Raw genomic sequence first — 24,374 nt, forward strand, 5'->3', positions numbered from 1 at the left:
TTACTATTTCTTTTCTATATTTGCATGAAAAATAGGTAGATATAACTGTGGCAAACCCTCTTGACTTCACTAGAACTACTTCAATTTATACCAATGGAGGATCTGACTCAGTGCATAATGGAGAAGTTTTGGAGTCAGATTTTCATCTGATGTAAATTGGCACACTTCCATTGACCTCAATAGAGGAGTGCCAATTCACAACAGCAGAGAATTTGGTTCAGTTTCTGGGCTGTTTTGTTGCTAGATTTAGAAATGGGAGGGGAAAAAGGCATTAACTTCTGATTTGCTATTTTTGTGTTTCTGATTTTAATTTTATATCAAAGTTTCTGGAACCTATAGTACAAATAAAAAAAATTTCCTCTTCCACATGGTAAAAATGAAAATACTATAATTCAAATACTGTAAAAGGAGCTAGTATTGATCAAAAGCTCTCCATATTGATGAATTACATATTTTCCCAGTGTGAAGCACTTAGTATAAATATGTCCTTAGATGTTTTTGGAATTGCAAGTTAAAGCAATCTATTTGCCTGGAGCTGTTGTCTGCATGTTGTATTCTCCATTCAAGCCATCCAACTCTTTATCTATTGCTAATATCTGCAGCACTAGTCATAGCTTACATTACACAACAGTTTTTCCAAGGGTGCAGTTTTTAGGCTTGTTTGCAGTGGACAAAGAAACAAGTCAATAGACACAGTTTAAATTGTTTCATCATTAAACCAAGTATTCCTGTGCTTGCAACTCCTGCGACATGCCATCTGAACAACACACAATTCAGGAACTTAAGTTCAGTGGGGCTTCTTTCACTACGCAAGGCAATATACTGGAAATCTGGGGTTTACTTCAGATTTATCATCTTCCCAATTAAGGCACCAGGTGTTGTTTCTTTTGAGGCAAAATATAGTTTTCCTTAAAGGTAATATATAAAGCCATTCTCAGTCTATTTAATCTTTATCAGAACTGAAATCCTCCATTTCATCCTCTACTCTCCCTAGGGTTCTTTTGTTACCAACACTTGCAATCACTACATAGCACATGCACTCAGAGTAACTGCTTAATGGTAGGTATTAAGTCCACATATAGAGCTGAATGTTTTGGTGAAAGCTTTAGCACTGGGGATTCCTGACTCCTGGTGCCAAGCTGATAATTTGTTAGCTAGACCTCTTCCATAATGATTAGTGCTTTTACATATGGTGCCTCCTATGGAAGGGTCCCACAGTCTCAGCATGAACCAGAGACAAATTGTGACTGAGCCATTGCTTTCCCACTCAGATGGATCAAGTAGCATAGTACAATTCATCATTCACTAAGAAATTTGAAATTTACAGAACATCTTTAACCATGAATAATAGCATAAACTGCTGCTTGCTCTCTTAAGGAGCACAGCTTCTTGCCTCAAATGAACAGCAGGAAATTCAAACAATCTGCTTGAGCTACTTCAGCATAAACTTACTACAAAAACTAGGGCAGAGGTTTTGGAAAGAAGGCTAGACATTAATTTTATGGGAACTGGGAGCCCAAATCCTTTAGAAGTTGACAAAATATTTTGTGTTCAGCCTGTGATTCATACCCACATATGGGTGAAGGAAGTGTCTGAGGAGAAGAGAAACACTAAAACAAGAAGAAAAGCTTGCAAGAAAAAATAAGTTCATTCATCTTATTCTCTCCCGCCCCCCAACTCATGTTTCCAGTGTTTACATTTCTCTCTTCATAGTCACTATACTATGAGCCATCTGCAGAGCAATTTCTGCTATATCAGGATCTCTTGTTTGATCTTACCTATGAAGATGTGAGATGCCCGTGTTATAACTATCTTAAACAAACATACAAAAGGTCTGTTAAAACAGGTGGAAATGACCCTGTAAAGATCACGTGAGCCTGACTTTCCACTCAGTTACATCAGTTTGACACCAGCATAACTTGGTCAAGTTCAAGTAGCATTATCTTGCCCGACAGTACAATTGCCCAGCACTTAATGCTTCCTCTCGGACTTGTTTCAACATCAAGAAGCAGATACAAACAGCTAGCTGAGCAGAGCTGGAGCTGCTGCAAGGTCTTTGTTTGGTGACGTGTGCCAGCTGCCAAAGCAATGCTTGGGGACCATTCTCCAAAGTGACAGAAGCACTTCATCGGAGACTGCTGCTGCGTGGAATGTTCAATGAATGGAGAGAAGCCCAGCTTTCCTACGGAAACATATCCCCAGAGCGACGAGGAGTCCTGTGGCACCTTATAGACTAACTGAAGTGTAGGAGCATAAGCTTTCGTGGGTAAAGACCCACTTCGTCAGATATTCCAATGGCCCCTTCTGGCCTTAATAATCTATGAAACCTGGTATAAAACGGGCCCGGTGAAACGAAGAATCAGGCTGCAGTGCTTTAGCATGGCACCATAATATCCAGATTTGCTTTTGTCCCACCTACATAACAAGTGATCAGTTCCATGGCAGAAGTTGCAGCACAGGAAGGTCCTTCAGTTGCTGGTCGCCATTGTTTTGCCTCCAGCACCCTTTGACATAGATGAGACAAAACCAAATCTGCAACAATCTTATGGTACCATGCAAATACACTGCAGCCTGATTCTTCATTCTACTGTGCCAGTTTTATACAAGGTTTCATAGATTTTTTTTAAAGCATCTCTGGAGAAAGTCATTGTTAATATTCTATTACATTTCCACATAAAGAGACCCTCATTAACTAAATTAAGATGGCTACATTTTTCCCTACTTGTAAAAACCACTGGGAAAGAACAAGGCTGTTACAGAGCTCAATCAAATACACATACAGCTGAAGTTATCAATGAACATTACCTTCGACTCAGATTATTATTTTTAGACCCTAAATTGTAACTATACAGTCAGCCCTGATCAGAAATTAGGCTACATCTAGACTGCAGGCTTCTTACGGAAGAAGCTTCTTTCAAAAGAGATCTTCCAAAGAAACGTCTTCTGAAAGAGAGTGCCCACACACAAAAGCACATTGAAAAAGCGATCTACCTTTTTGAAAGAGAGTGTCCAGACTGATTGGATGCTCTCTCGCATAAAAGGCCACCCGGAACCACTCCAGGTAGGGCTTGAGGTCACCAGTTGCTTCCAAGTGCTGGTGCCGGAGCCTTACAGAGACGCGCTTAAAGGGACCTCCCTGAACAGCCGTTTCTCTGCTTCTGTTGCGTGCTTGTGGACCTCTTTGAGGGACAGCAAAGCTCTCACGACACCTGCTGTGGTTGTCCTGCTTTTTTGGACGCCACAGCTTTTCTCTTGGTGCCATGGAGCTGGCGCTGCCTCTGGGCATGAGATGGCCCCAACACGGCCATGCCGCAGGTTTTGCAGCACTTTGTATCAGCTGCCTTCCTGGTCCTGCATGAGCTCGACCCCGAGCTTATTCTTGGGACCCTCTCCCTGGGTGCGGGTGCTACACTCTGGCAACCACACCCCACTGCGGAGAGGCATTTCTGGAGGCTTGACACCAGTTCAGACTGGTGGAACCGACTGGTCATGGAGCAGTGGGACGACCAGCAGTGGCTCCAAAACTTCTGCATGTGGAAGGCCACCTTTTTGGAGCTATGTGCCTGGCTCACCCCTGCCCTCCAGAGGTGTGTCACCCACCTGTGGCCCACCATCCCACTGGAGAAGTGGGTCGCAATCATCATCTGGAAGCTTGTCACCCCAGACAGCTACCGGTCAGTGGGGAAGTCCACCATCGGGGCCCTCTCAGGCTGCAGTCCCTGCATGGGGAGGGGGAGAAGTCCTGGAAAGGGGGACCCTAGGGAATGGAGGCTTGGGGGCTGTGGGGGTGGAGTGGGAGTAGGGAAAAGCCCTGTCCCTGGGGGGGTTGTGCCTTCCTGCCCTCACACAGCCCTGCTGCTGGGGGGGCGCAGCCTCACAGGGGGTGGCTCCTGAGGTGTTTGGGGGAGGGGAGGAAAGAGGAGGCAGGCACCTCCCTTCAAGCACTCCCTCCCTCATTCTGTTATGTATGTTTTTTTGTCTCCTTCTGCAGGTGGTGAGGGCCATCAACTCCATCGTGCTGAGGAGGGTCATCCACCTGGGAGACCTGGACCCGATCGTGGCTGGATTTGCCACCCTGGGGTTCCTGAACTGCGCTGGAGCCATAGATAGGACCCACCCCCCGATCCGAGCACCAGAACATCGAGCGGCCCAGTATATTAATAGGAAGGGCTTCGTCTCGATGGTGCTGCAGGCCTGGTCGACCACCCTGCACAGTTCATGGACATTTCTGTCAAGCGGTCCGGCAGGGCATCTTTAGAAACTCTAGCCTGTATGGAAAGCCTCAAGGAGCGGTTCAGGTGTCTGCTGACCCACCTCGACGTGGGGGAGCACAACATCCCCGAGCTGGTTGTGGCATTTTGTGTTGTCCACAAGATTGTGGAGAGGAAGGGGGAGGCTTTCCTCCTGGGGTTGGGTGCAGATGCTAGCCATGAGGGGAGAGCCTTCCAGCATCCGAGGACAGCTGCCATCTGACAGGTAGGGGTTTGCATCCGGGAGGCCCTGAGGGAGAGGTTTTCTCACGCACCCCAGTAACTCTCCCCAGGGCCTCTCCACTAGGAGTCTCTGCCTTGCAGCCCCATCTCTTCGCCCTTTCCCTGACCTCAGAGTTAAGACACCTGTTTGGTTGTGAACAAAACGAAGTCTGTATTTATCTTACAAGAAAAAAAGGTGGGCAGGGAAAGGTTGGGCTCATAACCTGGAGTGGGAGGGGGGCGGCTAGATGTGCCGTCTCGGGTGCAGGGACCTCGTCGGAGTTGAGGTCAGGTGGGTCCGGGGACCACAGGGCGGTGGGCTGGAGAGGGAGCTGGAGCAGCATCAGGGATGGCAGGAGGGACAGGGGGAGGGGGCATGGGAATCACCTGGGGAGGGGGCAGATGCATTGCACGGGAGGCAGGCGGAGGGGAATGGCCATAGCAGGGTGGGCGGGAGGCAGAAGTATGGAAGCCAGGAGCAACGACTGCAGGCAGTTGTGCCATCATGCTGCATCAGCTGGTCCCATGTACGGTTCCGCCACTCGGCGTCCTCATTGACCTTCTGCGCCAGGGTCGGCTTCATGTCATGCAGGACACTGACATGCTGGAGGACGAGGTCTTCCTGGACCCTGATGCACCCTTCGGGTCCCCCGGGCCTTGGCGGCTGGCTCTGGTGGTGTGGCTCACCCCTCAGTCCCGACTGGTCTGGCTGTGGAGAGAGAGAGGCAGACACTGTCCCTGCGGCCATGCCCTCTTCTGTGAGCAGCGACCAACAATCCTCGGGGCAGAGCCATGTGTGGCCTGCACAGTGGTCTATGCCTCACAGGGGCCCCAAAGTGCCCAGGGGACCGTGCTGCCTGCTTCCCACCCCACCCCCCGGCCCACGGACAAACAGGCAAGGGAAGTGTCCAGCCACAGTGGGATCTCCTCATGGGTGGCAGAGGAGCTGGGAGCAGCCTGGCCCTCTCTGGAGTCTGCACACACACCTGGGGCTCACAGCGTTGCCGCAGGAGCAGGTGGTGCCTTGCATGTGCAGGTATGTCTGCGTGCCATGTGCGTCACTCCTCAGTGTGTCTGGGCTCATGCCTGCACCCTTGTGGCTAGCCTGCTTCTCCCCCCCCCCCCCCCAGGGCCAGGCATGTGTGGCCTCCCCTGAGCCTGGCAGCAGGATTCCATCTGTGCTCAGGAGCTGCCTGCTGAGTCCGCGTGTCGCACACTAACGCTGCACGTGGTTCTACATGTGCAGACCACAGCACGATGTCCAGCCCAAGCAGCCTGAGCAATGCTCGCCCCCCGCCCCCTGTGCACCAGCCTCCCACGCCCTGTGTGTGTGACAAACTAAGATCACTCACCTGAAGATCCTTCCCCAGCATCCGATGAGGCCTGGGAGACATGCTGGTTCACAGGCACCGGCTCCAGGGACAGGGTCATGGTCTCCGTCTCCTCCTCCTCTTCTGGCTGGCCCTGGCCCTCCTGCTCCTCCTCCGCTGTGACCTCTGGCTGGGTGACGATGGGGGTCTGGAGGCTGGAGTCCACCACAATGGGTGGGGAAGACACGTCCTCACCCCGCAGGATCTGGTGCAGCTCGTCAAAGTGGGGGCAGGTGTAGAGTCCTGCCCCTGAGCGCGAGCTGCGCTCTCTGGCCCAGACATATCCCTGGCAGAGCTCCTTAACCTGCCTCTGGACTGGTTCCAATGTCCAGGGTGGGTGTCTGTGCGCAGCCAGGGACTTGGCCATGAGTTCAAATATCTCGGCGTTGCGCTGTTTGGAGCAGAAATCCTGCAAAGTGTCTTCGCCCCAGAGCTAGAGGAGGGACAGGATCTCCGCTCTGGACCAGGAGGGTGCCCACCTCTTGGTCCCTCTGGGTGGGTCCTGGGACCCCTGGGGCTGTTCTCTGCAGGGGGCTTGAGGCTGGGACATGAGTGGCAAGCCCTGTGGCAGGGAGAGCTGTGTGGTGAGTTGCTGCTTCCAGGCCAGCTTCCTGCCACAAGGCTTGTCCAGGGTGCCTGCAGCTTTAAGAAGGGCCAAGAAACAGGAACTACAGAGTCCTGATTAATTTGGACAGAATGTCCACCAGGGCACCTGTGTTATTTCCCGGAGGCCTCTTCTTTCGAAAAAAAACCCTCCTCACCGTCCACACACGTCTTTTTCCAAAAGAGCATTTTTGGAAAAAGGCTTCTTCCTTGTAGAAAGAGGATTGCCAACGCCAGAAAACCCCTCCATTCTTTCGATTTACTTTCGGAAGAATGCGATTGTAGTGTGGACGTAACACAGGGTTTGTCAGAAAAATGGCTGACAAAGCTCTGTAGTGCAGACATACTCCAAGAAATAACTATGATCGCCCAAGCAATGAATTATTATCTGAGTTCCTGGCTTTCTTCTTATTCCAATGGGAAATGATCTATGCCAACCCTTAATTAAGGTCAGATTCCCCCCCCCCCCCATTCCACTCTGTTTTAGGACTGTTTACCTGTTGTTTCTTTTTACTGTATGTTTATTTTCTTTAGGAGGACAATTTTCTGCTGATACAGAGAATCAGAAGCTCTTGGCCTCATATCTGTTTGAGACTATTTTGGTCTTATTCAGAGCATAATTTGTTTATTCTTACCCTAAACTAACTGCTCCAGTCCAATCCTTATTTATGCCTAATTACATACCTTTCAAATACTGTACTCCACTTACCATCTTCCACATTACAGCTGCATTTCTCTTTATTGTAAGAGCAAAGGAACAACTGAATCTCTTGGGGTACGTCTACACTACAACGTTAATTCGAACTAACTTAGTTCGAATTAGTTAATTCGAACTAAGCTAATTCGAACTAATGGATCTAGACTAAAAAACTAGTTCGAATTAGCGTTTTGCTAATTCAAACTAGCATGTCCACATTAAGTGGACTCTGAACTGGGCTTAAGGCTGGCCGGAAGCAGTGCCGGCAGGGCATCAGAGGAGGACTTAGAGCGTGGAGATGCTGTGTCAGGCTAGCCGAGGGCTGTGCTTAAAGGGTCCCGACACCCACCCCGGATAGACAGTTATCAGGGGTGCCCCGCTTGCAAAGCAGTCCTGGCTTGGATTGCCCGGAGTACCCACACTGGGCACATCATAGCACTCGGCCATCAGACTGGCTGCACTTGCCACAGGCTGCCATCTGGGGAGAGGGGGCAATTGGGGGGCTGCAGGAGAGCTTCCACCCCAAAAGCCCGCAGAGCCAGCCCAGTCCTCCCCATCAGGGGCGCATACCCCATTCCTCCCTCACCTCCTTCCACTTACCCTTCCCTAGCCCCTCTTCTTGATGTACAAAATAAAGATAACGTGTCTTCCAAAATGGAATCTGTCTTTATTGAACAAAACTGGGGGAGACTGGGAAAAGGAGGTGGGAGAGGGGAAGAGAGAGGGTTGGAGAGGGGAGGGCAACTAAAATGATCAGGGGTTGGGAACAGGTCCCATATGAAGAGAGGCTACAGAGACTGGGACTTTTCAGCTTAGAAAAGAGGAGACGGAGGGGGGACAGGATAGAGGTCTCTAAAAGCAGGAGTGGTGTGGAGAGGGTGCATAAAGAAAAGTTCTTCATTAGTTCCCATAATAGAAGGACTAGAGGACACCAAGGCTGTGTCTACACTGGGCCACTTATTCCGGAAAGCAGCATATAAGGGCTCGGGATAGCAAGTGATGGAGAGGAGGAGAATAGAGAGGGCAGAGCTTCAAGAAAGGGGCGGGGCTTCAAGGTAGGGGCGGGGCAGTAGATCTTGGCTTGTTCTGTCATTTAAAAAGTGATCGTGGGTGTGAAAAGGTTGGAGACAACTGCCCTAAGGTGCACCTCCCTCCCCCCTAAACAATTTTTTAATCTTAAAACATATCCTTGATAGAAGTCGGAAGCACCCTTCCTCGCCAAACAACACAGAATACAACAATGAATTTAAGACTTATGTAAATAGCCCTGGTAATCCACCAAAGCCAATGAACACTGTGGCTACGTCTACACTGGCCCCAAATTCCGGAAAAGTGATGCAAAGCAGGTAAGTCAGAATAGGGAAATCCGCGGGGGATTTAAATATCCCCCGCGGATTTAAATAAACATGTCCTACCTGAGGAATAAGAGATCCTCCGGAAAAGGGCTTTATTCTGGAGGATCGCGCCAGTCTAGACGCTTTTTTCCGGCTTTTCCCCAAGCCGGAAAAAAAGCGGCGGACATGTTTATTTAAATCCACAGGGGATATTTAAATCCCCCGCGGATTTCCCTATTCTGACTTACCTGCTTTGCATCACTTTTCCGGAATTTGGGGCCAGTGTAGACGTAGCCTTTATGTATTAGTTTTATGGGTCTGTAGTGTTCTATAATCCTAAAGAGACTTGATCTTGATCTAGGACTCCTTGAGATTTGGAGGAATATTGTGGATTTAATCCACCATATGGATCAAGTAGCATAGTTTTTGTGCTTTCACAGCAAGCTTTTCTACTCTGTAAATCTTCTACCTCTCAAGTTGGACAGTCAGCAAGTAGCCCTGGGATTTACAGAGTAAGATAAATAGTTATGAAAGCAGTTACTATATGCTACTTAATCTCAGAAATGTAGGTTTGGAAGGGACCTCAAGAAAGGAATGGGAAAAATCTAGTCCATTTCCTCCATGTGTAACCCACACACCTAGTGTGGTTCACTGTCCCATGTACAGCGAGAGATAAGAACAAGGGAGCTCTATAGCCTAAGATCAGAGCCAGCTGGCTTTTAGGTCAAGCCATAGAGGTTCCCACAGTAAGCTCCAGAGATCCTAGGTTCAAATCCGCCTGGTGGCGGTTACACATGCTTTATGTATGTGATGAATTTTAGTGTACAAGATTTGTAGAATAATACATTTAGGTGTATTCTTTACAGCAGGGGGCCCCAAGAGAATTACCAGGCATCTGGTTAAGGTGGAGGAGTCAGCTCTGCACTCCTGGAAGGGGAGGGACTTGGGGAAAGGGGTGGGGCTGGAGGCAGCCAGCCCTCAGCATCACCTAGAGAGTGCCACACCCCCACCAGTCTCAGCACTACCATGGCCAGCATCTTTGGCCACAGCTATTGCTGCATTAGTAGAGGTGGTGGCCAGGAAACCCAGGCCCATTGAAATCACTGGAGTTGCCCCTCCTGCTCTATAATCTGTTTTACTTTGGCAACTACTTATTACCTTTGACATTGTATTAGGGAGCTGTAATGTAAACTACTATTTACTTCTCAAGCAAAAAATGTGGCCTATTGGTTAGAGCATAGCACTGGGAGCCAGGTCGCCTAATATGGACAAATTGCATAATCTCTCTGCACTTCAGTTTCTCCATCTGCACAATGATTAACCCCCTCTCCCAAAGGCCTGAGGCACAACTGATGTGCAGGTTACACTACTTCAAGTGCAATATATATGAGTAACAATACTTGTACGCGCTTTGAGAGTGCTGGGTGAAAACCATTAAAAGAATTGCAAATTAGTAAGCAATATTAAGAAATAAAAAATGTAACAACTATGCCACAAGTTAAATATAGAGGCCAAAAATCCAAAACATGTTGGTTTGCATTTTTTATTCCAACACATCACATTTATATTCCCCCCAGAAAGGAACCTTTAGTTGCTGTGACCGCTGGAGCCATTTGTGTTCGGGATCCATGGCCATGCCTTGAAAGTCAATGGCATTCTGAATATGCCTTTCATCAGCTGTTTTAACATCTAAAACCTATAGAAGAAAAACATACATTAAGAGCCACACTAGGCTTTCCATGCTATGGTAGTATAGCAGGGCCAAAAATAGCATAAAAGATCTATGGAGAGGGAGGGGGGCAGGAGGATAAAGGGTGAAACAAGCAACAATCTCCATGCCAATACAGGTAAACAGTAAAATGCAGCATTAAATTATTCATGGCAGAACAAAGATGGGGCCAACTCGGATCACAGGCAAAGGGAGTGCACAAACAATTCAGTATTAGTAGAGACCACAGTAGTATGAATATTAATAGGAGAGGTTGTGGATGCCATTCTGAGCACCTTCAGAGAACAGAGGGAAAGAAAGGTGCATACAGTAGGGACTTCTGCTCATAGCTAATAAGTCTCAGAGGGGTAGCCGTGTTAGTCTGTAACTTTAAAAACAACTTAAAAAAATAATAGTCCTGTAGCACCTAACAAAAATATATGTCTAGTATCATGAGCTTTCATGGGCAAGACCCATTTCTTCAGATGAGATGATCTGAAGAAGCAGGTTTTGCCCATGAAAGTTCATGATACTATGCATATATTTTTGTTAGTCTCTAAAGGTGCCACAGGACTACTCGTGGGTTTTTTAAAGTTGTTTTCATTGCTAATAGCTGTCCAATATACGTAAGGTAAGATACCTCTAATATAGGCAGAAGAAAGCATACTACACATCCATCGCTGCTATACACAACGAGGACTGCACTAAAACATCCTATATGATATACATCATAGCAAAGCCTAGACAATATATTTATTCATCCAGTACAGAAAGCACTATAAATTAAAATAATGTTGGTAGAAAAGTATTGGGTGCAGCCACAGATCACAAACAAAACAGCTTATAGCCATGCAGTAACAATCAGCTGGTGGTAGGCAACAAACCACTTATATGCTAATCATCTTCTTCATGAGCAAAAACACATAACATAGCCATATCCTATACCAGAGGGTGTATAGAGTGTGTGGGGGCACATGGGAAATCAGATCTGAGGAATTATTAAGTGGGGACTGATCATAGTCTAATATAGATTTTAAGGCCAATATCAAAATGGTCACATTAACTACCACAAATGCAACAGACAGAATTTTCAGAAGGGCTCAACATGCGAAGTTGGTGCAAACAACACATCCAGATTGACAAAGCAGACATCAGGCAGAGAATAAGAAGCTATACAGGCCTGCCTGTCTGCATACAGTATAGCAGGAACCAGAAAAAGATTGACAGCGGAAGCAAGTATTAAGTGCGAGAGGCATGATGGGAAAAAATATGTTGATGTTTTAAAAATTGTTAAACTTTCTTTCAATGTTTTTCATAAAATTTCATTAAAATAGAAACAATGTTACAAATATTTTGGTTCCAAATAGAATTAAATGAACAAAGTATGAGCAGGGAGCAATCCAGGCAGCAGATCAAACACATGCCATATAAAAAATTAGCTTGTCTATCTTCTATTATCTTTCTTTCTGCCTCTTTACTGCCAGATATTGTCCTGGTTTCCTTTTACACTGCAGCTGTAAGTAGGAATAAGGGATCTTCCGGAAAAGGCTTTATTTTCTGCAAGATCCCATCTAGACTGGCGCTTTTCTCCAGCAAAACCCCAAGCCGGAAAAAAGCGGCAGCCATGTTCATGCAAATGCCGCGGGGGATATTTAAATCCCCCGCGGCATTTGCAATTCCAAAGTGTCGCATTAGCATCCCTTTTCCGGAAAAGGGTGCCAATGTAGACACAGCCTCTATGTTTTTTCCATGACCCATAACAAAATATGACAGTACAGTACACACATGTGACTGTAGGCAATAAGCCGGTCTAATCATTGTTGTGACAACATAGGTACTTTACTAAGTCATTGCTTGCAGTAGGGGTAACTGAACACCACTGCCGAGAGGGTATGGCTAATTTGGGAAAAGCCACAGGGAGAAGATGCCTGTGACCAGTGGAACTGTTAACTACAAAAACCTGAGCTCAGATAATTAAGGACTGTCTCTTTTCTACACAACCAATTAGCATACTAGCTGGAAGAAGAGCACAGGCAGCGGCAGTGCCTGGGGTGCCTATAACCATAGCAATCCAAACAGCATAGTTAAGGGACAACTCCATCAAATGTGTTCAGAGTCCATCTAGAAGTAAGCTATGTGGATTACACTAGGGCTGCCTAAGCCCAATGACCCAAACAATGAAGTGAGTACTGGATATTCACAAACTGGATGCATAGGGCAAATTGTTGAAAAAAGGAAGCACTCATATAGATGTTGGCAGGTAAAATACCTGTCATAGCAGGGTGCTGGGTACATATGAAATGCCTGGTTTCATATTCTGGGCGTGTATCTAAACCACTCACACACATGCTCTTCTGAAAGACTATGCAGCTACCACAGATTGCAGAGGAATGCACAACAATCAAACGACACTTTCCTAAGAACCGAATATTCACTTATTGCTATCGTACCACTGGCTGAGAAACCCTGCTCTAGAGTCTAGACCAGTGGTTCTTAACTTTACTGCAGCCTGCACCCCTTTGGTTCTCAAATATGTTCTTGCACCCCTTATTAAAAATCATTGAAGTAGGTCAGTTCTTTAAACCTAAGATATATCATAAAAATTTGGCATGTCTTGCATCCCCAGAAAGGGCATCTCGCACCCCCAGGGGATGCATGCACCCCAGGTTAAGTACCACTGGTCTAGACTAACAGCAAGTGCTTTGTATCCTGCTAAGAAGCCAGAGCATAATATGAGAACCACTGACACAGGTTACATGCTGTAGCCAGGGCTTTGCAGGTAAGGGTCAGCTGGTCTGAACAGAAAAGAATTAACCCCAGCAGAGGTCCTCTTATTGCTGACATTTCAGGTCAGACACATTGCTGCAAGTAGTAATGAAAGACTCTAGCAGCTCTCCTTACAGAAAAGAAGTTAACAAATTAAGAAGACTCGTCATAGGTTTTTTTCTCCACTGCAGACAGAGAAACGCAGCTTTTCCATTGGTAAGATGTTTTTGGTGGAACCCACTGAACTGATAGTTTACTGGGCAGGTAAAGCATACTTCTACATTATCTCTTTGAAAGAGGAACAGGACACAACCTCTGCCAGCATTTTTTTGTGAACTATTCTATTAATACCAATCAAATTGAGAAAATGATCAAATGAAATTGCATTTTGAGCATCATAAGCTGTGTAATGTCTATTCTGTTAAATTGAGGCCCATAATTGCTTCTCTACTGAAAAGATACAACAAAGACAGCAATCATGGCATGTCATTATCCCAGACTAGAAAACCGGCCTTTGCAGCGAGGACTTCAAAGGCTTGTGGTTCTCGAATTGCATTTGGCTGCTATTGTTGAAGCGCAGGCAATCTTGATTAGGTGTTTACACTGAGGTAAGGCACAGTGCACAGAGAGTCTGAGTGCCTTGGTCTAGAGCCATTAAAAAATTGTACATTATGTTCCTCGCTTTGAAGTAAGGGGTTTGTAGGGAGGAAAGCAACTCATATTGAGTACAGCTGAGCTAGTTTGGGCAGCTACTTCTCTCTCTCAAAGAAACTCATCATCAGGTTCTTAGAGAATCAGGCAGTGTTACAAAAAAGTTGATGCTTTATAAAATGCTATATGAATTAATGAACATACACATTAACCATAAGCACACATCTGTAGTATGTTTAGGTCTATACTGCCTACACACATAATGGGTGTGAACCTTGAAGTAACTTGATATAAGGATCTTTTGGTATCAAACATTCAAATATCTTACCCCATATTATGTTTTTACAGAGATGATTTAGTAAAATTAGATGAAAATGCTCTATTTTAATGCAATGTTTTATATCCATTATGCTTCTCTATTAGCTGTGTCGATAACAATTCTGACAGTTATAATTTGCTGAAAGGTGGAAACTGGATTATTTATAAAGACAACATCCAGAACATGTGTTTTGGAGGCTGAGATGGATATCTGAGATGCTATGTTTTGTATACTCCTTATAATTTTCTAATGCCTATTATCCCTTGCTTACTATTCTGTCACCTGAGTTAACTACTGTTTATCTTACCTGCCTTCACTGTCCACAAACTTTAAGATGAATTATGTTTCACACATACCAACTTTGATTGATTGTTTGCTGCATCCCAACCTACTAAGTGGTCTTCCTTTGTTGACAATATTAATACTTATCTTAAAGGACTTATCTTCTGTGGCTGTGGGTTCAATGTACACCACAGTAAGTAAAGAGTAACTCCACTGTAGTCAATGTAATACACCATTGTAAAACAGGCATAAGTGAAGACCAACGCTCTTATTCCTTCAGTTGTAAAAATACTACTTAACTCACACCAACAATCTAACCAGTGGCTTTTCCCCTCTTTTTTCAGGGGTTTTCCTCTCTCTCTTTTTTTCCCCAACCCTTGAAAGGCTCCATGGTAAAGTAAGGATGGCTGGATGCCACTCCTTTAGAGAATGTCAGACTTATTTATTTAGCCAGTGAGGAGCTACTGGAAAATGATATTGCCCTCCCAGCTTGGTAAGAAAATCACTGTTGTTCATAAAGGCCAATTTGCCTTCCACTATTCTGAAATCTAAACTAGAGAAAATCAGTATCACTGCATCATCTCTTTGACCTTAAAGCCACAGCTGTATCTGAATCGATGTATGATTTTCTAAACTTTTAACTCCAGACTTAATCTCTCCCCCTAAACATGACACAAACTCCAGTCATTCAGCTCCAAGAGAGAATTTTCTCAATACTTCTGCTCAGCTACTCAATTCAGATACATCAATACATTCTCATCCAGTATTTTGCAATATACTGGTCAACCTAAAGGGTTTTTCATTCACAGAGGCATAGCAAAGGTTTTATGCTCCTGGCGGCAAAAGCAAAATTTGCACGTCCCCCTCCGCCACCATGTGACAGGGCCCCAAACCTGGTGCACAACTGAGCCCAACCATGGGAGGAGGGGGGGAGCTTGTACTGTGTCTTCCCCCCACTCCCTCCAGTTTGGGGCGGGCACTATCCCGCTGTTGAAGAGGGAGGAGGGTTGGGCTGGGGGCGCAGAGGCAGGGAGGAGGCTTCAGCAGGCAGTGGTGGGCGGAGGAGGAGCAGGCGAGCCGAGGTATGATAGGGGGAGCAGAGGGGCAATTACCCCTCCCCCACCTCCTTTGCTATGTCAGTGAATGCAAGAGATTAACTTACCTATTAAAATAACACTCACAAAAAACTTTTAAATAAAACTCACACACAACACGAGAATCACCCTCAATTTCTTGAAGGCACTTGAAGCAATAAGTAGCCTTGAGGGTACACTGCAAACGCAGCTTTCTGTCTGCCACGAGGACTTTTTCCTTCAGGCTGCTGTAAGATTCTTTCCTTAAGTAAAAGACAGGGGTCTCTCTGAGCTGCTCTTCCAAATTTCACACAAGCCATTCAACTGAAGCCATAGATATCAAGATTCAAGGCCAGCCTCGCCTTTGGCAGACTGCCTCGCCAGATAGTCACAATAACAATGTCCGAACATCTATAAGACTTTTAGTTGAGAAAGCCATGTTAATCCCAAGTCTCTGCTATGGCTGGGAGATGTGGATGACCTAAAGCATTTTCTTCGGAAAATCCACAGAAAAACGTGAGGGGATCTATCACCTCAGTAATGCCAACTCCTTTAGAACTGAGGCTCTGATTATCCAGCACCAGCTGAGGTAGAGCGGGCACTGTGTGCACTTGTCTGATATCTTTTTTCCAAAACTGCTACCTGCCCAACTTGTCAAAGGAGAAAGGAAACGGGGAGGCCAAAAGGAATGGTTTAGAGCAGTGTCTCAACCTTTTTTTTTATAAAGTACCCCTTTTAAAAAAAATTATAAGTACACCCAGTACCTACAGTTTTCAGACACACAATTTTTTCTACCATTGCAACATATTTGTTTAAACAATTTCATCGTATCCCCATCACTCCTGACAAGATACACTGCCCATGGAGGTCAATGGGGCTGGGCTGTTTTATATGTAAAGGTACTGAGAAATGTATATGTCAATCCATGATGGCAATGTGTATATTATGTAAATAATACTGAATAATAATTGCCAAATGAGACCACTTCCCAACCTGCTTACAAAGGGCCTGATACAATTTAAATTATAAGCTAGGATTGAGCCCAAAACAATCTGTGACCCAAAAAGATCCAGATAACATTTAGTCACCCTTCAAACATATAAGGGACCAATCAGTAAAAGCCCCATTGCCTGGTAGAGGTGATCTTTGAAGAAAATTGGAGAGAGTTTGAATTTACTTTTTCTGACAGCAGCACTTTCTCTCACTGAATGTGGGGTCTTCAACATAGCTTTCACTTTGTGTGTCAGAATAACACAGAAATGCATTGTCACAGCTAACTCCATTAAGGTCAAAGCAACATGCACCCCAAAGACAAAAGAACAAATCCTCGACACTGGCAGTAAAAACATCTCACCTCTTCACAGAGCGCACAAAGGGTCTTGTTCACCCAGAGACACAAGTCATGACAACTCTCTCTGGAGAGAGAGAAAACATCCCGCCTCTCTGTGGACACACCAAGTGTTTTCATGTGGCATCTTACCATGCTGTTTAAATCGCCTGCTTGGATGAGGAAGACTCACAAAGAGTCTGTCCATCATCCACACTGGAGCAACATGGTGATTTCACCACAGGGGTAACAGACCTGATCTCTCTGTGGGCTCTTGTGGAGCAGCAGGAAGCCTGCAGCCATCTCTTGGGGGGAGAGGCCAAGGCTGCCTCCATTGCAGTGGTTCTCAAGCTTTTTGGCCCGTGGACCACGTGGCTCAATATAAACCTTTCCACAGACGGCCAGTTGTTAATGGAAACTCACCTTTAATTATACAGTTATGCCCAAGCCATCTTGCTAGTGCTGCAGCTGGGGAGAATGGATTAATTTCAATTATTTAACAGATTAAGTGTTTTAACTTTCTCATGTTAGTTTATCAAACTTCATTTTAAATAAAGTAAAAAATTAATTTATGTCCAATACAAAAGGTTTCAATCTTTTCTTTACCTATGGCAGGGGTAGGCAACCTTTTTTGGATCGGGGCCACTGACCCACTGAAAAATCACATGGGGACCACACAAGTGAGAAACAAAAGAACTCCTCCCAAAACCCCAACGCTCACTGAGGTGGCCCCCAACTTAGACACCTCATTCCTCTGGCATTCCAGCCCCAAGGGGCAAGAGGAAGGGCTGGGGAGGACTGAGATTTAGAGCTTTCCATAGGCTAGGGGGTTCAGTGTATGTGAGAGGGCTGCCAATGAATGGGATAGGGATGGGATCCAGGATCTAGGAGGGAGGTGGGAGGTGGAAGGGGGCAAGTTTGCAAGGTCTGGGTGGAATGTAGGGTGCAGGAGCAGGCTGGATGATGGGTAACTGGCCAGGGGGAGAGGGCAGGAGCACATTGGGGGTAGGGTGTCTGGCTAGGAGGGACGGTGCAAGGAGGGGACTTGGGTAGGAGTTGGACCTCCCTGGTCTAGTACGCTCTGGACCTGACTTTTCCCAGATGAGGGATTTTTGGACCAGGGGAGGTCATTTCAGGGCTCCTGGTGCTGCCCTCTCCCCACTAGGCTTCTTTGCACCTTCATCCCCTGCAACCTAGCTGAGCTGCCCACCCCTGCCGGTTCCCTGCGCCTCCCCCAAAACCATCCCGCACAATCCAAGGGAGCAGCACCAGTTCCCTGTAGCCCCTCTCAGCCCAGCTGAGCTGCCCATCTGTTCCCTACGCTTTCCCCCATCCACCTCAGTCCAGTTAAGCCCTGCACTGGTTCCTTGAATGCCTCCCCCACAGCACTGCTGAGCCCCATTTCCCTGCACCTCCCCCCAAGCCCCACAGACCTGCTGAGCCCAGCGCTGATTTCATGCCCCTCTCTTCCTCCCCTTGAGTCCAGCCCCGGGTTCCCGGCACCTCCCTCCTCCAGCAGCCCAGCTGAGCCTGGCGCTCCGCATCTCCCACCCCACCCCACAGCCCAGCTCAGCCCAGAACCTTCCCACTCCCGCAGCCAAGCTCAGCCCAGCACCCCACACCTCTCCACTCCTGCAGCCCAGCTGAGCCTGGCGCTCCGCATCTCCCACCCCACCCCACAGCCCAGCTCAGCCCAGAACTTTCCCACTCCCGCAGCCAAGCTCAGCCCAGCACCCCACACCTCTCCACTCCTGCGGCCCAGCTGAGCCTGGCGCTCCGCATCTCCCTCCCCACCCCACAGCCCAGCTCAGCCCAGAACCTTCCCACTCCCGCAGCCAATCTCAGCCCAGCACCCCACACCTCTCCACTCCTGCGGCCCAGCTGAGCCTGGCGCTCCGCATCTCCCACCCCACCCCACAGCCCAGCTCAGCCCAGAACCTTCCCACTCCCGCAGCCCAGCTCAGCCCAGCACCCCACACCTCTCCACTCCCGCGGCCCAGCTGAGCTCTGTTTCCCTGCACCTCCTCCCAAACCACGCACACCTGCTGAGCCCAGTGCTGATTCCCTGCCCCTCCCTTGAGTCCAGCCCCGGGGGTTCCCGGCAGCCCAGCTGCCTTCCTTCTTCCTCCTGCAGCCCAGCTGAGCCTAGTGCCTTCCCCCCCATGCAGCCCAGCCGGGCGCCTGGTGGCAAGTGCCCCTTCCTACTCCCCCCTCACTATGCCTCTGTCCATTCAGGGTACTCCACTGTCTCATTCCTCATAACATCTCAATCTATCATGGATTAATTACTTTGAGATTTTTGGACCTCTAATTTTTCAGGTGAATGTGCTCTGCAGAATGGACCTCCTCCCCTTTCATTTATGTTTGTTTCCCCTCCCCCCCCCAGTATTTTAGGGTGTGCAGTGATTATTTTAACGTGTACAAAATACCAGATCCTGTGTTGTCAATTCCATGTAAATCCAGAATGATTCTATCGAATCACCATTTTAACTGTGGACAGACCTAGAGCTATAATGTCTTGTCCCAACAGTGGTTTTTTTTTATCAACTTCTATTTTTCTAGTCCAGGTATTCCCTAAAGAAAAATGCCTAAGACGACAATAGATACCTGTAAAAGAATGCTGACAGCTCATTAACCTAATAATAATGGTCTCATTTATTTTGTGCTTCTCCTGTTGTCCCTAATCAGTTACTTTGAAGCTCCAATTCTACACTGTATGCTCCAGCATGGAGCCCCACTGAAATCAAAGGGAATCTGTATAGGTTAGCTCTGTATATATGTGCACATGCATACACATTATTGCAAGATCAGGTAGATTGCAAAATCTTTGACATAAGACACAGTTCCTGCACCAATGTACAGCCTGTAGCAGAGTCAAGACCCAATATCCAGTTAGGTGCTCCAGGTGCAACCACAATAATTCTAATACTACTTACTAATAGATAATGCTAGGCATTGCTTACAAATACATTGTCAGAATTTCCAAATGGTAAATAAAATATCAATGTAAGCTTTTAATAGCCTCAATCTAAATTAATGATTTTTGCCATCAATTGAATTATAGATGGAAAAACAAGAGCTCTTAATATCTCTTCCGGCAAAGAGCTTGTCCATTATTCCACTGTTTGTTACACATACGGCAGGTGCCCCCTAGTGTTTGCATCAGCTATTCATTAGCCTTGTCAAATGGTACGTAATTTACAACGTAAGGTCTCACGAGCCAGCTTTATCAATGACAGTGAAATCTGTGGTACCTTTCAACAGTAACTCTTCATATTGTATCTTCCATCTGTGCATTAGTCTATGCAAAGTAGTTGTAGCCAGGGTTATTAGAGAGACAGGTGGGTGAGGTTATATTGTTAGGTAGCTCTGTATAGCTTTCAGCCTTGTCTCTCTCTCACTCAAAGAGGTTGTGATAGAGATGTAGCCGTGTTAGTCTGGTGTAGCTGGATCAAAACACAGGACTATGTAGCACTTTAAAGACTAACAAGATAGTTTATTAGGTGATTGGACTGATAAGATATCACTCACTCACCTTGTCTTGCTAATCTTCACATTATGTAACATGTGGTCCGTGCCCCATTCTACTGTGGTCCGGTACATTTAATCAATATTTTCAAAAGTATCTCCCAGTCATGGACGGTTTGGTGAAGCTTCCACTTGGAGGCAGTAGCTTTCCTGCCCAGGCCCCGCCCCCTTCCCAGTGTCTCCCTCCTCTCTTCCCTGCACATTCTGTGTCCCTGCTCAAGGCATGCTTGTTCCCTTCCTGTCAAATCCCTGAATCCAAGCAAATTATCGTTGGAAAAACAACTCTGCTTTTCTGCAATTTCTTTCTCAACAAAATGAAGCATGTTTTGTAGCATATGCCAGACATGCAGAATTAACAGCACTAAATTTGGGAATAAGAAATGTCAGGCACAGGTTTATTATATCTCCTCAGAGCTGACATGCAGGCAGCTTGCAAACACCCCAAAACCCCTCTCCTTGATCCTGTGGAACAAAGAACGGCAAGCACCAGTTAAAGCTAATTGAGAAATCTCTGACTTTTCTTTACATAAACGAGGTGTCAGGCCTTATTCTCAACTGACATTTGCCCCCTGACAAGAAGATGATGACTAGAATCAGACTGCAAAAGTTGCACCTCATTTTTACTTCTTCACATAAACAAGTTGAGGGTTTCCTATGATGATTGTTTCAACAACAGTAAGCACCTCAGACAATGAATAAGAATTGCCAAGGGACATGCCAGTAAGATACAGGCTGGCTGCTGCTTTAACGACAGCACCCATTCAGCTCCCAGAACCAAGAAGGTAAAATTTCCCACCGAGACAGCATGATGGTGCCAGCTTTATGTAAAGCACTGGCAGACTCAATATCCCCAAGGGTGAAGGAACCAAATCCCAAGCCCTGTTCTCACCAAGCAAATGTAATCTCTCAACCACTGAAAAGAGTTGAGTCCTATCCTACCAATAACTTCTCTCTTCCTTGCCACTACGTCCACACTTCTCTCTCCCCTTCACACACTTCTCTCTCCAGGCTCCTGCCACTCAAGATCCCTGCCCTGCCCACCACAAAATTCGAACAAGTGAAAAAAGACAAATTGTCCTGGCTCAGACCACTGCTTACCTGTGGGAAAGCTTCTCTGGTCCAGGTGGAGAGGAATCCATTCCTCCTGGCCATTTATTGTTCTGCCCAGTCCCACTTAGCAGGCCAGCACAGGGCACCTACTGCCACAAATGATTCAGCCCTCGCTGCAGCACAAACAGAATATGGCTGGCTGGCCTACCTGTGTCTTTGACTTGCCCTTTGAAATGTGATGATGAGGGGAGGCCCTGCTCTCACTACCCTGCCTCTTCTGACAAATTGCTCCAGCATCACACAATGGGAGGAAGTGTCCTCCCATCAAGTCCCAAATTGAAATTTCCCTGCAATCCAGGAGTAGTGGCTACTGCATGAATAATGCTGAAAGATTTTGAAATCGTAAAAAATACTTTGCAAAACTGCACTTCTCAGCACTTTCCATCTGATGACATTAAAAAGCCTAACTAAAACCAATCAATATATGCAAACTCCTGTGAGGCAGGTAAATATTATATTAATTATTATTATTATCCTTTTTGGATGGAGAAACTGAGGCATGCGATAATTAAGTTCCTTATCTGATGTGGTTTTTTTTAAAATCAGCAGAAACCCTCCCTTTAAGACCAACCCTTACATCAGGAGGGGGCTGCACACAAAAGAGAAGCAAAAATACCCCCAAACCACCCTCACTCCCCACATTCCCCTTGCATACTGGAACCTAGTGGGGCCCATACTAGTAGATTTTGTGTACTCCCCATCCCTGCCAGCTCCCCAGTGCTTAGCCAGATCCAGGCAAGCAGGAGGCTGCATTTGGCCCCCAGGCCTTAGGTTTCCCCATCCCTGCCTTAAATGATGAACCCATCATTTTTCCAGTGTCCTACTGGAAAACTGTTACAGGAAGGTCACTAAGAAAACCCCCAATCTTCACATTTCTAGCAGAGGGGAACACAGGCCACTGACTGCACTGAGGTGGGAAATCACCCTGAAACCCCAGCCTCCCCCAGTACAGGAACGTGGCAGTGAAGCCGCATCTGGCCCTAATGCAGTAGAAGGGCTGGCCCTGCCTCTCTGTACCAAGCATACCAGGTGTGGCCGGGCAGGCTCAGTCCAGCATGAGACAAGTGTGGAGGGGGTTAATGTGGGGGAATCCAGGTGTGGGCAGCTCAGTGGGAGATCTGGATGCACAAGGGACTGTTGCGAGGTTCTGGTGCAGGTGCAATGGGACTCTGGTTGAGCTCAGTGGAGGAGTTGAGGGAAGCGGAGGTGGGGTTTGGTGTGGGGTCTAGGTGCTGAGGAAGTAGGACTTGAGAGGGTAGGGGGTCCAGGTGCAGCTTGCTGGGGCTCAGTGGGGTGGAGGTGTGGGGAGCTTGTTGGATGAGTCCAGGTTTAGGGGAGCAGGACTTGTCAGGGTGAGCGTTAGATGGGCCTGCTTAACCAGGGAGCCCCAGTTGCATTCCTTCCCCCAGGCCTCTTCCCCCACCTCCTCACCCTGCCCCCCCCCCCCCCCCCCCCCCCACTGCAGGGCACAGAACACAGGAAGCATGTGATAAGAGGACAATAAGGGGATGGGAGCCAGCCGCTATCTCTGTAGGGCTTGCTGAGCTAGGCAACCCCCTCCCCCCCACACATACAAGCAAGGGGAGGGGAACTGTTAGGAGAGGGCAAGGGGAGAAGAGCTCCCAGCAGCTGGCTTAGCCACAACTGGGCTGAGAAAGTGAAACCAAACCCACTCCCACGCCACACAGTAGCAAGGGGGGAGCCAACCGAGCAGGAAGAGTGCAAAGGAGAAAAGGGGGGGCAGTATGAAGGAAGCCCGCTTTGCCCACCCTGGGCCAACGTGCAAGGAGGGGGACTGGATGGGTGAGGGGCCAAGCAAGGAGGCAGCTAAACTGGCAAGCAGCAGCCGCAGGGACACAGCAAGCTGGGTGTGGAGGTCTCTGCAGAGCAGGGCTGGCTCTTGTCCTGGAGCCTGGGACTGGAGAATGCTGCAGCAGCAGGGAGAGCCCATGTGACTGTCATTCGAGCCTGGTGTCTGTGCCAGGCAGGTTATGGGGGCTGCTGAGGCTCCCCACATGCAAGCTGCAGGCAGGGAGGGGACAGGCTCCAGCTCCAGCCTTCGGTAGGCAGAGCCTGCCTTTGCCTAGCAAACCAGATGCCCATGCTCCTAATGTTGGTTGTTTCAATTCTGGGAACAGAACTTGAGAAAACTAGGTCCTTCATTTCCAAGGGACTAGCATACCCGCAGCTTCTAATTATTTAAAATTGAACTATAAATGCACAGTAAACCTAAAAATCAAGCTTCAGGTGTCTAGCACACACAAAACCTGAACCTTCCGTGGCTAGCAGATACTCTTGAAAAATGTTACCGTATTTTCCGGTGTATAGGGCGACTGGGCGTATAAGACGACCCCCTATCTTTTTAATTAAAAGATAGGGTTTCATCTTATACCCCAGCGCCCCTCCGCCTCCTTTGCTCCCGGTGTCCCTGGTCTGCTGGAGATGGTCCCCAGCAGACCAGAGGCACCGGGAGCAAAGCCGCCAGGAGCGCCTGGGATCCCCCCGCCGGAGCCCCTCCGCGGCTTTGAAAGCCTCGGGGGAAGCCGGCGGCGGGTACATCCCAGGCCCGCATGGGCTGTCCCCCCTCCGGAGCCCCTCCGCGCCGCCGCGGAGGGGCTCCGGCGGCGGGGCATCCGGCGTACAAGACGACCCCCGATTTTTGGGGGATGTTTTTTAACTTCAGAGGTCGTCTTGTACGCCGGAATATACGGTAGTTAATTTGTTAGTGGGCAAATGTCTGTCTGCAACCACCCACTGTATCTGCACTGTATCTGTATCCTTTTTATCTGATTTTTCAAGCTGCATACAATATAAATTGTATATTTTGTTAAAATGAGGAGTCCTATGGCACCTTAAAGACTAACAGATTTATTTGGCCATAAACAAATGTGCATCTGACAAAGGAGGAAAAAAGCTTATGAATAAATGTTTGTCTTTAGGGTGCCATAGAACTCGTACTTGCTTTTGTGGATACAGAGTAACACAGCTATCCCCCTGATACTTTGTATACTCTGTTGGGATCAAAGCAACCTGAAAGTTGCAAACACAAACTTTTCATACTGTTAACATGATCACTTTTTTGAGTCGCTAAAAACTATTGAATTATCAGTGTTCTACCATTAGAAATAATTTTT

At 47.3% G+C, this 24,374-nt stretch overlaps 1 protein-coding gene across 2 annotated transcripts in view; it reads right to left on the reverse strand.

Annotated features, from left to right (window-relative positions):
• LOC142818188 (jhy protein homolog) overlaps nt 1-24,374 on the reverse strand; it is a 60,005-nt gene that overhangs the window by 19,781 nt on the left and 15,850 nt on the right. For both annotated transcript variants that reach the window (XM_075909368.1, XM_075909369.1), the window contains exon 4: nt 10,062-10,172. In XM_075909368.1, the coding sequence (XP_075765483.1) occupies nt 10,062-10,172 (111 nt within the window). The remainder of the gene's footprint in view (nt 1-10,061; nt 10,173-24,374) is intronic.

Source organism: Pelodiscus sinensis, chromosome 26, assembly GCF_049634645.1.
Source record: "Pelodiscus sinensis isolate JC-2024 chromosome 26, ASM4963464v1, whole genome shotgun sequence".
NCBI classification, from domain to species: domain Eukaryota; kingdom Metazoa; phylum Chordata; order Testudines; family Trionychidae; genus Pelodiscus; species Pelodiscus sinensis.